Source organism: Sorex fumeus, unplaced genomic scaffold (genome assembly GCF_029834395.1).
Source record: "Sorex fumeus unplaced genomic scaffold, SorFum_2.1 ptg000073l, whole genome shotgun sequence".
Lineage (NCBI taxonomy): Eukaryota > Metazoa > Chordata > Mammalia > Eulipotyphla > Soricidae > Sorex > Sorex fumeus.
The window spans coordinates 1,670,975-1,685,744 of record NW_026606130.1 but is presented as its reverse complement, the minus strand read 5'-3'; the positions used below and the strand labels follow the sequence as shown (position 1 = coordinate 1,685,744).

The following is a 14,770-nucleotide window of genomic DNA, read 5'->3' as shown; positions in this document are numbered from 1 at the left end:
GGGCTTATTAAAATCTACAGAGTATACTTTTTATAATAATAAAAAATAAATAAAGGCCCTCCCATTGATCATCGATTTGCTCGAGCGGGCCCAGTAACGTCTCCATTGGAGACTTTGTTGTTACTGTGTTTGGCATATCGAATACGTCACGGACAGCTTGCCAGGCTCTGCCCTGCGGGCGAGATACTCTCGGTAGCTTGCCGGGCTCTCCGAGAGGGGCGGAGGAATCGAACTCGGGCCTGCCATGTTGGCTGCGTGCAAAGCAAACGCCCTACCACTGTGCTATCGCTCCAGCCCAACTTTTTAAATATTTTTTATATTTTACTTTTTTATATTTTGCATTATTCCATCTACTCTATAAACTTTCTGTCTAAAATAAACTAGTATGAAAAATATAGGAGCTATAGTATGCTTGTATGATTTCCATGATATTTCCATATATTAGAAAGCTACTTATTATTATTTTTTTGGCTTTGGAGCCACACATGGCAGTTCTCAGGGCTTACTCCTGGCTCAGGGATCACTCCTGGCAGGCTCAAGGGACCACATCAGGTGGTGAGATGAAACCCAGGTTGGCCATGTGCAAGGTAAGTGCCCTACTGGCTACACAATCTCTCTGGCCTCTGACATTACTACTCTTTCAGAATTCATTTGAGGTATATAAATATCTTATAAAGGCTCAACAATTGGATAATTCACAATTATACCCAGAAATTTCATAATTAAACACTTGGGAGTGGGGCATTAGGAATCAAACCCATAATGTTAAACAAGGAAGGTGACTGCTCTACCACTGAGCTACATGCCCAGTCTTGATGATTAAACATTGAAATAAAAATACAGAAGTCTCCAAGGATTCTGGAAAGACAATTGACAATTAGAGATACACAACTCTCTTCTTCCTGCATTTTCATCTAAATGATAGTGTGGAAAATACAGACCAAGCATACACAGCAAGCTAAAGGAAGACCACACAGTAGGTGAAGTTTTAACAGGGACAGGGAGTTGTAGACTTTAGGGAGGGTAGTAAAACCTCTAACATAAGATGGCTTTATCTATCAGTAAAGCACTGTAACTTGTGAGAAGGTGGAAGACTATAAGGTGGAAGGGCTCAAGCCTCTCGATTTTATATCTCATGATACATGCTCTCCTCATTGATACAGTATCCAAGTCTTAGATTTAAAGCGTACACAGCAAGCTAACAAAAGACAGTTTCTTAATGTAACCCACAGAAATCAATATACTATCTTGGGGGAAAGGAGGATTAGGCCACATACCCAGAAGGGTGTAGAGGCTGGCTCAATGCTTAGAGGTAACTCCTGGAAGTGCTCAAGGATACATGCAGTTTGTCAGCTACAAGCAAGGCAAATGCCTTACCCCCATATTCTGTTTCTCTGATCCTTAACATACGATCTTAAAATGAACAGAAGAATTTGCAACAAATAATGGAGCAAACCAAAACAAAACAAAAAACAGGAAAGTTCAAATGTAATGGATCTAAGCATCTTGCCTGAAGAATTTGAAACAAGTTATAATAATATTAAATGAAATAATTGAAATAAACAAAATTTGAGATTATAACAAGGACAGAGAGATACTAAAAAGCTTCGGAAAGAAATGATGGGGGGCTGGAGCGATAGCACAGTGGGTAGGGCGTTTGCCTTGTACACAGCCAACCTGGGTTTGATTCCCAGCATCCCATATGGTCCCCTGAGCAATGCCAGGGGTAATTCATGAGTGCAGAGCCAGAAGTAACCCCTGTGCATCGTCAGGTGTGACCCAAAAAGAAAAAACAAAAAAACAAAAAAGAAATGATGGGCTTAATATTATAATGGCTGGGATAAATGACACAATAGGGAGAGTCTTAACAGTAAACAAAGAGAAATAGCTGATGGAGTCAATGAATTGGAAAGTATGCCAGTAGAGAATAACTGAACAGATCAGCAAATTGAAAAAAATAGCAAAGTGTGAAATAATATAAGAGTTTCACAATGAGAAGAGGTATATCAAGAACTTCTAATTTGGGGAAGGAACTAAACTCCAAACTTAAGAGGCTGAAAAAGTTCCAAGCAAAAATAAACCAAATAGATATACCCTGGAAATATGCTTGAAATGTTAAAAACAAAATAAACAATCAGAAAGCTACAATTACTATGTTGTTGTTTTATGTTTCTGGTAGCTATTTTCACTATGTTAAAGCCTTTTAATTTAATGAAGACTTGATTTTATTCCCGTTGTTATTTCTCCTGTCACTCCTGTCAAAACAGTTGGATCTCCAAAAACATTCTGATGCTGAATCAAGAGTATCACCTATATTGCCATCTACGGACTTTATGGTTTGGTATCTAGTATCCAAGTTTTTAATCATTAAAAAATTATTTTTATTGCATTTGAGGTAACACTGCAGTAATACTATTTTTTGTGGTGTAAATAGTAATACTATGTTTGTGGTATACAAAGTTATTGTACCACCACCACCACCAAAATAAAACTGCCAAAGACCCTCCATCACTGTACTCATGCCACTTTAGTCTGCCTCTTCCCTCCCTGTGGTTCAACCCTCCTGCCACCACTGCTCTTGTCATGTCAGTTCTGTAGTCAAAGTCAAAGCTTTGTTACCACTGGATAATGTTCATACCCTTACTTTGTTTCTTTATTTATCACATCAGAGATAACCTGTCATCCACCCTAATTTATTTTGCTTAACATAATCCCTTATATATCCAGACACATTGTAGCAAAAGCCATGATTTCATCTTTTCTAATACTATTTTCTTATACTGAGTAGTATTCCACTGTGTACATATACCTTAATTTCCCAATCCACTTATCTATGGATTCCACATTTTGGCTATTGTAAACAGCACTACAGTGAACGAACAAAGGTATGCATACATCTTTTCATGTTAGTTTCAGTATACCTGGGAAATATGCCAAGGATTGAAATCACTGGGTCAAAAGGGATTATTATTTTTCACAGCACCTAAACCAGATGACAATCCCACCAACAGTGAATGAAAGTTCCCTTTCCACTGCAAACCTTTCAATACCAGTCTTTTACATAATTTTTCATGCCATTCTTCCTTGCATGAGATGATTATCTCATTGCCATTTCTATTACCCTGATAATAGTGATACATTTTACATGTCTATTGGCCATCTGTATCTTCACTTGGAGTGTTTATGCATCAACTCTCTCCATTTTTTTTTCTGGGTCAAACCTAGCGATGCTCAGTGGTTACTCCTGGCGGTGCTTGGGGGACCATATGGGATGCTGGGGATTGAACCCAGGTCAACTGCATGCAAGGCAAGTGCCCTACTCGCTGTACTATCATTCCAGTCCTCAACTCTCCCCATTTTTGGATGGACTGTTGTGGTTTTGACTGCCAAACTTTGGGAATATTCTATATATGTTGAATATCATCCCACTGTCACACATATGGTATGCAAATGTTTTCTCCCATTCAGTAAGGGTATCTTTTAGTTCAGCTGTATTTTATTTTCCAGTAGAGAACCTTATTAGTTTGATGCAGTACAGATGGTTTATTTTTGCTTCTGTTTTCATTGCCAGAGAAGTTGAGTGACTAAAGATGTCTCTGAGGTTGATATGGCAAGTTCTGCTTATGTATTCCTTGACATATTTTATGCATTTGGGTCTAATATTGAAATCTTTAATGCATTTGAGTTCATCTTTGTTTGAGGGTGGAAGTCAGTGCTTTAGTATCATTTTTCATTGTGGCTGAGTTTTCCCAGTACCATTTCTTGAAGAGGATTTCCTTCTACCACTTGAGACCTAGCTCCTTTGTCATTAATTGCCTCTACATCTGGGGCTTATTTCTGGGATATATACTCTATTCCATTGGTATGAAAGTCTGCTTTTTTTACATGAATAGTGTATGTTTTTGATTAATAGAGAATTGTAGTCAGGAGTGCAAAGCATTCCTGTTTTTATTTTTTTCTCTAGATTCAATGTCATGCAGACTCTATGCTTTCTATAGATTCAGATTCAATATCAAGGTTTTTAATCCATTTTCAATTGACTTTTATGCATGGTGTGAAATAGGGGTCAGAATTTATTTATTTTTACATGTGACTGACCAGCTATCTACTTATTGAAGAGGTTTTCATTGCTCTATTGTCCTAGATTAGCTGGCACTATACCTCAAGATGTATCTTTGAGCTCTAAATTTTTTATATATTTGGAAAATTGTGATAGCACTAAGGCAAGAAAAAGACAACAAGGGCAGCATAAAAAAGATGTCAAATTATCACTACTTTCAGATAAGATACTGTAGCACTGTCCTCCCATTGTTCATGGATTTTCTTGAGTGGGCACCAGTAACGTATCCACTGTGACATTTGTTACTGTTTTTGGTATATTGAATACATCCTGGGTAGCTTGCCAGGCATTGCCATGCGGGTAGAATACTCTCAGTAGCTTGCCCGGCTTTCCAAGAGTGGGGGAGGAATTGAACCCAGGCTGGCTGCGTGCAAGGCAAACGCCCTACCCACTATGCTATTGCTCCAGCCCACAGATACTATACTTGAAAAATTCTAAAGACTGCAAAAAATTTCCTACAAACAATAAACACATAAAGTAGCAAGTTAAAAAAAATCAACATACAGAAACACACAGCATTCCTGTCTGCAAAGAATGTAACAGAAATTTTAAAAACCGAGGTCAGTGATTCGAACCCGGGTCTTGGCTTTTCCTGCAAACGCACCCCACGTGTTCTCTAGGACCCTGGGACACTCTCCATTCCAGAGCTTCTTCCTGTTCATCCCCAATACTGTGCCCAGACTTTTCCACCCCCAGGGCAGTGACTCAAACCTGGACTTGGCTTTCCCCTGTATGTGCCCCAGGCATCCTCTAGGAGCCTGGGACACTCTCCATCCCAGAGCCTCTTCCTGTTAGTCCTCAATGCTGTGCCCGTTCTTTTTCCACCCCCAGGTTGTATCCCCCAACAACACCAGGTAGAGCCTGCAGGGGGCGTTGCCTCCTTGGAAGTGGGCATGGCCTAATTTTAAGCGGGCAGCTGCTCACGTTGATGCAGGTAGTTTATCCATACCCTGCAATATTGTGTAACATCTCAGTCTCCATACCTCCACACCAACATGAAGAAACAACACAAATCCCCACCACAAGGGGAGGATGATGAAGAGCCCAGAACCTCATTTAGTGCTACTCACCTAAGGGGCCTCTCTGACAAAGAATTCAGATATGAAGTAGTGAAGATGTTCAATGAACTCGATGAAAGAGTGAGACAGATACCCAGTAAATTAAAAGAGGACATGAGAGAAACATCAAGAAATTATAGGAAGAAATGAGAGCAGAAATTGGAAAGCTACACACAGAAATGTCACGAATAAAAGATTTCGTAGATGAATTAAAAAATTCAGTCTGTGCCCTCAACAGTAGAATGGCCACAGCTTAAGACAGAATCAGTGAGCTGGAAGATTAGCTGCACCAAGCCTACAGACAACAACAAAAAATAGCAAAGGCTCTCAAAATAGCTCTAGAACAAATCAGAGTCCTAGGACACAATTCCAAGAGGAACAACATTAGGATCATTGGAGTACCAGAAGGTCAGAGAAACAATCTCAATGAAAAAGCCACGGTTAAACAAATCATTGCTGAAAAGTTCCCTGAGCTGGACAATGCAGCCATTCAGATTCAGGCAGCCTGAAGGGTGCCAGCTAGTATAGACCCTAACAAAAACACTCCAAGACATATCATAGTTAGAATGATCGATGCCACAGATAGAGAAACAATACTGCAAGCAGCAAGGTCAAAGAAGGAAATCACATACAAAGGAGCACCCCTTAGATTCACAGAAGACCTATCAGAGGAAACCTTACAAGCATGAAGGCAATGGTGGGATATAGTGAAAAAACTCACTGAAATGAACACTTCACCAAGAATACTCTATCTGGCTAAACTCTCACTCAAACTCAAAGGAATGGTACACTATTTTGTGGAATAACAGCAATTCAGGAAGTTCATAGACTCAAAACCAAATCTAAGAAAAGGTCTAAAGGGGCTACGATAAGACAAGACAAACCCTACAAGCACAACATATCCTTACAGAAAAATGACACAAAACCCCATAACAATAATCTCTCTCAACGTCAACGGTCTAAATTCACCAATTAAGAGACACAGAGTGGCAAAATGGATTCAGAGACAGAACCCAATATTCTGCTGCCTACAAGAAACTTATCTCAACAGTCAGATCAAACACAGACTCAAAGTGAAAGGATGGAAAACAATCCTGCAAGCAAACAGCTCCTTCAAAAAAGCTGGGGTGGCCATACTAGTATCCAACAACATTAACTATAGGTTGAAAAAGATTAGAAGGGACAGCGAAGGCCATTTTCTAATCATCAAGGGATACATACAACAGGAGGAAATCATACTCTTAAATGTATACGCACCTAAAGAGGGAACAGCTAAATATTTAAAACAACTGCTAACAGATTTTAAGGAGGACATTACTAGCAACACAATAGTAGCTGGAGACTTCAACATCGCCTTATCACCTCTAGATAGATCAACAAAAACAAAACTCAGCAAGGAAACACTGACTTTGAGGGAAGAAATAAAGAGAGAGGGCTTACAGACCTATACAGGGCTTTACACCCCAAAAAGAAAGAATACACATTCTTCTCCAGTGCACACAGAACATTTTCCAAAATAGACCACGAGCTAGGCCACAAAACACACCTCAACAGAATCAAGAAGATAGAAATAGTGTTAACAATCTTTTCAGACCACAATGCACTGAGAATAAAGTGAATCACACACAGACACGGAGAGACCCACATCAAACACCTGGAAATTAAACAACTCAATGTTGAACAAGTGGGTCAGAAGGGAGTCAAAGACGAAATCAAAGGATACCTAGAAACAAATGAGAATGAAGACAGGAGCTACCAGAATCTATGGGATGCAGCTGAAGCCGTGTTAAAGGAGAAATTTATAGCTCTGCAAGCATTTCTCAGGAAGGAAGAAAGGGCCCACATAAACAACTTGACTTCACAGCCCTAGAGCTCAGAAAAGTACCAACAACAGGAGTCCAAACCAGGCAGAAGGAAAGAGATTATAAAACTTAGAGCAGAAATCAACAGAATGGAAACCAAAAAGAAAAACAATCCTAAAGATCAATGAAACCAAGAGCTGGTTCCTCAAGAAAATAAATAAGGTAGATAAACCACTAGTAAGACTCACAAAGAAAGAGACAGAACCCTAATAAAATGAATCAGAAATGAGAAGGGGGATATCACAACAGACACCGAAGAAATTCAAAAGTTCACCAGAGACTACTTTGAAAGTCTCTATGCCATGAAATGAGAACCTAAAAGAAATGGATAAATTTCTGGATTCCTATAATCTCCCAAGGCTGAATCAAGAAGATCTAGAGTACCTGAACAGACCTATTAACATCAAGGAAAATGAAACTATAATCAAAAGTCTTCCCAAAACCAAAAGCCCAGGTCTAGATGGATTCACTAGCGAATTTTTCCAAACATTTAAAGAGGACCTACTGCCAGTTCTTCTCAAGCTTTTACAGGAAATTGAAAAAACATAAACTCTCCCAATCAGTTTCCTTGAAGCCTGTATCTCTCTAATACCAAAAGGAAACAAAGACAATACGAGAAAAGAAAACTACAGGCCGATATCCCTGATTAACAAGGATGCGAAGATTCTCAACAAAATACTAGCAAATAGAATTCAACAACTCATCAAAAAGATCATACACCATGACCAAGTGGGATTCACCCTAGGGATGCAAGGATAATTTAACATTTGAAAATCAATCAACATAATCCATCACATAAACAAAAGAAAATATAAAAACCATATGTTCACATCAGTACATGCAGAGAAAGCATTTGACAAGATCCAGCACCCGTTTATGATGAAAACCCTCGCCAAAATGGGGATAGAGGGGACTTTCCTCAATATAGTTAAAGCCATCTACCACAAGCCTACAGCAAGCATCATCCTCAATGGGGACAAACTGAAAGCCTTCCCTCTAAGATCAGGGACGAGACAAGGATGCCCAATCTCTCCACTGCTGTTCCACATACTACTGAAAGTACTTGCAATAGCGGTTTGGCAAGAAAAAGATATTAAGGGCATTCAGATAGGAAAGGAAGAAATCAAGCTCTCACTATTTGCAGATGATATGATACTATACTTAGAGAACCCTAAAACCTCTACCAAGAAATTCCTAGAAACAATAGACTTGTATAGTAAAGTTGCAGGCTATAAAATCAATACCCAGAAGTCCATGGCTTTCCTACATGCAAATAGTGTGAGAGAAAAAAGTGACATGAAAAAAACAATCCCGTTCACAATTATGCCCCAGAAAATCAAGTACCTAGGAATCAGCTTATCTAAGAAAGTAAAAGACCTGTACAAAGAAAACTACAAAACGCTACTTCAGGAAATAAAAGAGGACACAAAAATGGAAAGATATCCCATGCTCATGGATCGGGAGAATTAATATTGTCAAAATCAAGATGTTTTTAAAAGACATACGGTTTCAAAATTTATTTGATTTTAACTATCCTAAGATAAGTTCTTCCTACCACTATTTTTTTTTCCTTTTTGGGTCACACCCGCTGATGTTCAAGGGTTACTCCTGGCTCTGCAGTTAGGAATCACTCCTGGCAGTTTTTGTGGGACCATATGGGATGCTGGGAATTAAACCCAGGTCGGCCACGTGCAAGGCAAATACCCACTGTGCTATCACTCTAATCCCTCTTTTGCTCAGTTTTTATCAGGAATAGGTGTTGAATCTTGCCACAAGCTTTCTCTGAATCTGTTGATGAACTACTTTTATCTTTCCTTTCATTGACACAGTATATCACATAAATTGATTTGCACTTATTGAATCATCCTTATATCCCTGGAATGAACTGCACTCAGTTGTACTGTATGATTTTTTTGGTACATACTGAAACTGGCACGTGCTCATAAGGTATAATTTTCTGTTGTAATAGTATCTCTGCCTGTTTTTAGTATTAGGTAATACTGTATTTAGGTAATAATATTGTTACCATATTATATATATTTTATCTATAATAATATTATATATTACATATCATATAATGATAGAGTAATAATACTGTTTTTATATTAGGGTAATAATAGCCTTGTACAAATTTTTAGGAAGAATTCTTGATTCTTCAATTTTCTGCAAAGAACTTAGGGAGGTAGCCTATATCTTCTTTGAATGTGTGGCAGAATTCACAAGTGAACCAATATCGATCTAAGCTTCTTTCTGCTCTAAGTACATTTTAAATGGCTATTTCAATTTTCTTCCTTGAGATAAATCTTTTCAGATTTTTCACTTTCTTGTGATTCAGTCTTAGTAGGTTATATGATTCTCAAAATTCATATTGGTTCTCCAGCTTAGTGGTATAAAGTTGACAACAGTAACCTGTTATGATTTTTTGTATTTCTGAGGAAGCTATTGTTATTGCTTCCTTTTCATTTCTGATCCTATTTGGGATCCTTTATTTTCCACTCATGAGTCTAGCTAAAGGTTTGTCATTCTTGGTACATCATTTGAAAAAAAAAACAATCTCCTGGTTTTACTGACCTTTGTATTATTTTCTTGATTTATCTGCCACTGATTCTGATGTTATGTCGTTATGGCCTTACTACAACTTACTTTACAATTCACTTCTTATTTTTTTTCTAATTTCTCAAGCTGTGCAGTTAGGTTATTATAAACAAAGCAAAATAAAAATTAAACTAATATATACTAACAACAGAACTATGATATCTGAGGGGACTAGGGTAGGGATGAAAGGAAAAGTGAAGGGGTGTTAGAAAGTGTGGAGGGGCTTTGTTTGTAAAAAATGAAACCAGGGTTATGAAGATAGTTCTAAGGGCTAGTGTGCATAATCTGCATACATAAGGTCTGAATTTGATCCCTTGTACTGTAAATAATCCCAAACATCTGTGGCAGTAATCGTTAAGCACCATGCCCTTGACTACCACTGGGTGTGGCCCCAAACCCCCAAACATATAAAAAAGAGAAATACCCAATCTCCCCAATTTTCTTGCCCACTAAACCAACAAGGACATGAAAATGAAGTTTGGCTATAAGGGAAGCATAGTAATTAAGTATATCGAGCATAATGAGGTTTGCAGGTACTGAAAACATGCAGTAATCATCTAGGAAACTAGGATGAGCTATACTATTTACTTCTGAAATACATCTTACCCTTAATGCTTCCCTAGGAGTGAATCTTGGCTTTCCTTTAATACAATTATTAATGGATTAACATGGTTAAAGTTAAAACTTATATTAATGGATTAATATGGTTAAAGTTAAAATTTATATTAAGTGCTTAACTTTGTAGACTTAGGTGAAAAATCTGTACCTGAAGAGTTACTTTTTGGTTTCTTAATTGTTTAGAACATAAGGACAGGAGATTGGGAACCACATCCAAATGACTGGAGGAGCAATAGGTTTATCCTGAAGAATTACATTTTCTAGAGTATGGTTCTGATAAGTTTTGAAGGGAATATGTAAGGGTGGAGCAGGTCTCAAATATTTGATTACCTGAAAGCTTAAGTCCTCGCTCCCCTACTTGGGTGTCATACCCATGTGGCATTCGAAGAATTGCATCATGGAGTCCAGCTAATTTTGCCACTGCATACACTTCCTCAGCCGAAGCAGAGATATTTCCATACAAGAGGTTGTAGTAAATGGTATTATGGAAAAGGACAGCATCCTGGATTTATAAAAACACACAAGAGTGTTATATATTCATATACACACACTGCCACAATGTCCTCCCGTTGTTCATCGATTTGCTCGAGTGGGCCCAGTGACATCTCCATCGTGAGACTTGTTGTTACTGTGTTTGACATATTGAATACATCACGGGTAGCTTGCCAGGCTTTGCCGTGTGGGTGAGATACTCTCGGTAGCTTGCCGGGCTCTCCAAGAGGGGTGGAGAAATCGAACCCGGCTCGGCTGGGCTGGCTGCGCACAAGGCAAACGCCCTACCATTGTGCTATCGCTTCAGCCCATTCATATACATACACATATATATCTATATATATAATATGTATGCTTATTAAAAACGTTAGATGCAGAAACATATAAGCATATAAAATAAAATATCATAACTCTCTTTATTATCCCCTCAACCCTGCAATCCCATTTTCTTTCCCAAAACTAATCATTACTTGTTGTTTAATGGTACAGTCTTTTGGGAATAATTTATATGTCTAAAAGCAGGTTCTGTGGTCAGCAGGTAGGACATTTGCCCTGCTCATGGCCAACCTGGGTTAGATCCCCAATCCCATGGGGAGTGATCCATGAGGGCAGGGCTAGGACTAGGTCCTTGGCACATATGGCAATTAAACACCAAATATACTGAGATACACTTGAAATATTTTTTGTTGGATATTTACATTATTTCCAACTTCTGTAAACAAAAAAATGTAAGATGATCTACTTGAATATAAAAATGGACATTTATATTTATTTCCTTATTAAAAATTTCTAGAGGCAGAATTACTAGAATATAGACCATGAATATTTTTCAGACTCTTTAGTACGTCAATTTGCTCTCCAGATAAACTGTGTACTTGCATCAGTAAAAAGATGAGTTAGCCTTACAGAGCCTAGCCCAAACAGGAGAGCAATAACTTCAACATCCAAGCTAATCATATTGGTGAAAAATGTTATTCCACTTTTGGATTAATTAACTGCTAAGACCACTGATGAAGATGAACATTTTTTTTAATTTAGTGAGTAAATTTTGATTTTCCAAAAGTAATTCAGTTCACTTAAGTATATGGTTTAGTTTACTCAACTTAGAACTATATGTTATCTTTACCATAACCACTCAGAAAGCATATTTTTAAAAAAAAAACAGGCAGTTTTCTGGACCCATAGTATCCTAAGATATAAAGTGTATTGAAGATTTAAAATTTCAATACCCTACTTAGATTAACTTTTGTACATTAGCATTTGACTTTCTCAATAAAAGGAAAAATAATGGGACTAGAGAAATAGTACAGCAGGAAGGGCGTTTGCTTTGCACACAACCAACATGGATTAGAGCCCTGGCATTCCATATAGTCCCTGGAGTGCAGCCAAGAGATATTCCTGAGTGCAGAGCCAAGAGTAACTCTGGACATCACCAGGTGTGGCCGAAAAACAAAAACAAAAGAATCACAAAATAAAAAAGAAAGAAAAAGGCAGACAGCCGTATGTCAGGCACTTAGAGACCGTCTTATGAGTTATCCACCCTGGTCTGATTGCCTCCAAGAATTCATGAGTCTAGGAATCAATGTTATATTAAGTATTAGCCAGAACTAATCCTTATGTCTCTCTATAGGTTTGTATTAAAAGAAAACCTAATATTCTAGAAAGCTATCTCCTTGTCTTCTCAGATCTTATTGTGAATTTCTATTCTCCTCTGAAGCCATTCAGAAAATACTTGTTAAATACTTGTGATGAATAAGGGGCTCAGTTTGGTAGGAGGGGACAGTAGAGAACAAAGTTTATAAAATTGCAGTTGTTTAACTGCTTTATAATCTTTATAAATTTACTAAAACTTCAAAATGACAATAATATTTTTATTTACTGAACAACGGTTTGATGGACAATGTGCTTAGTGCTTCAGAATATTACCTCTTAATAGTTGAACCTTTTAAGAGAAATATTTAGATTATTTTACAGGGGAGACCACAGAAGTTGCAAATATTACAAACAGACTGGTTTAGAATCCATTCTATTTCATTTAAGTCTGTGCTCTTTCCTCTGTTATTCTTCTAAAGCTTATAAATCTTTTCATCTTGTAGATTCTCCATACACGCTTATTTAGACCTTTTGGTAACAAAATTTGACTGGTAGGGTCTAACATTTCCTACTTCATTGACATATATCCACTATTCAGACTCAAATCATTATAGTAAAGACTTATAAACCCGATAAAAAATCACCCCCAAATTTTTTTCCTTTTGACAAATACCTGAGGTACCACTCCCACTGCTCTCCGAAGGCTTTCAAGGCTCACATCTTGTATATTTTGACCAGCAAGGTAAATATTCCCTTTATGAGGCTCATAGAAGCGAAATAAAAGCCTCACTATTGTGCTTTTTCTGAAATTGAAGACAAGGAAAGATTATTAAACTTCTGGTATTATAGAATCCCTGTTGTAAACCACAGTGAAGATTTTTTTTATGAAAAAGAAAACATTACATCAGGAATACGTAGATCAATGATGCAGAATTTTATAAATATCTGAATTACCCACCCTGATCCACTACCTCCTACAATGGCCACTTTCTTTCCTGCAGGGACTTCAAAAGATATTCCATTAAGGACTTTCTGTCCCTCAATGTATTCAAAATGCACATTATCAAATGCAACTGTAGCTGTCTGTGGTGTGATCTGAAGGGGACATGCCATCATTTTGTCCTAGCAGGAAAAGGAAAAAAAAGTCACTTTAAACACTGGCTTAGAATATAACTAAACAGAAAATATTCTAAATCACAAAGAGAAACAGGAAAATAACAGGTAAGGAAGAGGTTTACAAGTGGAATTAGACTACTTCGAAGCATGCTTTTAAGGATTTGCTCTTCACACCTCACCAGTAAGGTCAAAAACCCTGAATGCTTTCATTTCTGAGCAATATGTATGTGTGAGTAGTAGGGGAAGGAGTACACAGTGATGATGGCTTAAGTGTAAAGAGATCAAGGATGTGATGAAAGGCTACTGCACATTTTCTTTCATTAGAAAAGTAAACCAAGTGCAATTACAAATAATTTAGCAAACCTTAGCTTCCAGGTATAATCTTAACTAATGTTATATCTACAGAGAATTAAAATCTTTAATATTCTCTAAAATATAGAAAGTGGTTCCAATTTGTGCCCATCAAAATGGTTTTGCTAACACAGTCCTATAAATACCTCTAAAATAATCCTAATAATAGAAGATGTTAAAATGCCTTTGAACAGGTATTACATGGAATACTTACTTTAATTCGAGTGTCCACCTTGAGTAGAGTAAACAAAGTGTTCATATCAATGAGCGCTTGTCTTGTTTCTCTATATACAGTTCCCAGAAAATTAAGAGGTAATGAAAGCTGAAAAAGCAGTCCATTCACCATTACTAGATCTCCAACAGTAAGTGTACCTTAATATGCAGTTCACAGAAGGAAAAATAAGTATTTTAGATAAACTTCAAATGAATTAAATTTTAAATAAACTTTCTAGTTCAAAATAGAAATTTATCATTGATTGCAATACAGTTCAAAACATGCAAAATCAGCAACTAGTAGGCCCACTAAAATTTCAAACCATTTTAACGTATGATATAATAATATATGGAACATGATAAAAACTAAGTGGAAGAGGAAAAGTATACTCATACTAAATAAAATAATTACATATGTATATAAATAATGGTGTAAGAGGCTAGAAAGAGAAGGATAAATAGCAATCATTTCTTGAGATATTAGCAAGTTTCCTTGTAAAAAAACAGAAAATTACAAAAAAGGTTTATCATGCAAGGGAATGATAAATCACACATTAAGGCCACAACTGAATGAATGAACCTAACTATGTGGGCAAGTTACAGAAGAGATATAAAGATTATTTATTTTTGAACTATTCTGAAAATGAAAATTGAATAGGTTAAAAGGTTAGCAGCACTTCTAAAATGCTGCTTGCATTTTACACCTTTGAAATAAACACTAAGTTATTGCATTGTTTTTTCAGTTCACTGGA

The 14,770-nt window shown here is 37.1% G+C and overlaps 1 protein-coding gene across 1 annotated transcript in view; it reads right to left on the bottom strand.

Moving 5' to 3' along the window:
- ABCB7 (ATP binding cassette subfamily B member 7) overlaps positions 1-14,770 on the bottom strand; it is a 139,168-nt gene that overhangs the window by 24,779 nt on the left and 99,619 nt on the right. The window contains exons 10-13 of the mRNA XM_056130139.1: positions 14,020-14,177; positions 13,297-13,460; positions 13,012-13,141; positions 10,584-10,755 (exon numbers count right to left, since the gene is read on the bottom strand). Of these exons, the coding sequence (XP_055986114.1) occupies positions 10,584-10,755; positions 13,012-13,141; positions 13,297-13,460; positions 14,020-14,177 (624 nt within the window). The remainder of the gene's footprint in view (positions 1-10,583; positions 10,756-13,011; positions 13,142-13,296; positions 13,461-14,019; positions 14,178-14,770) is intronic.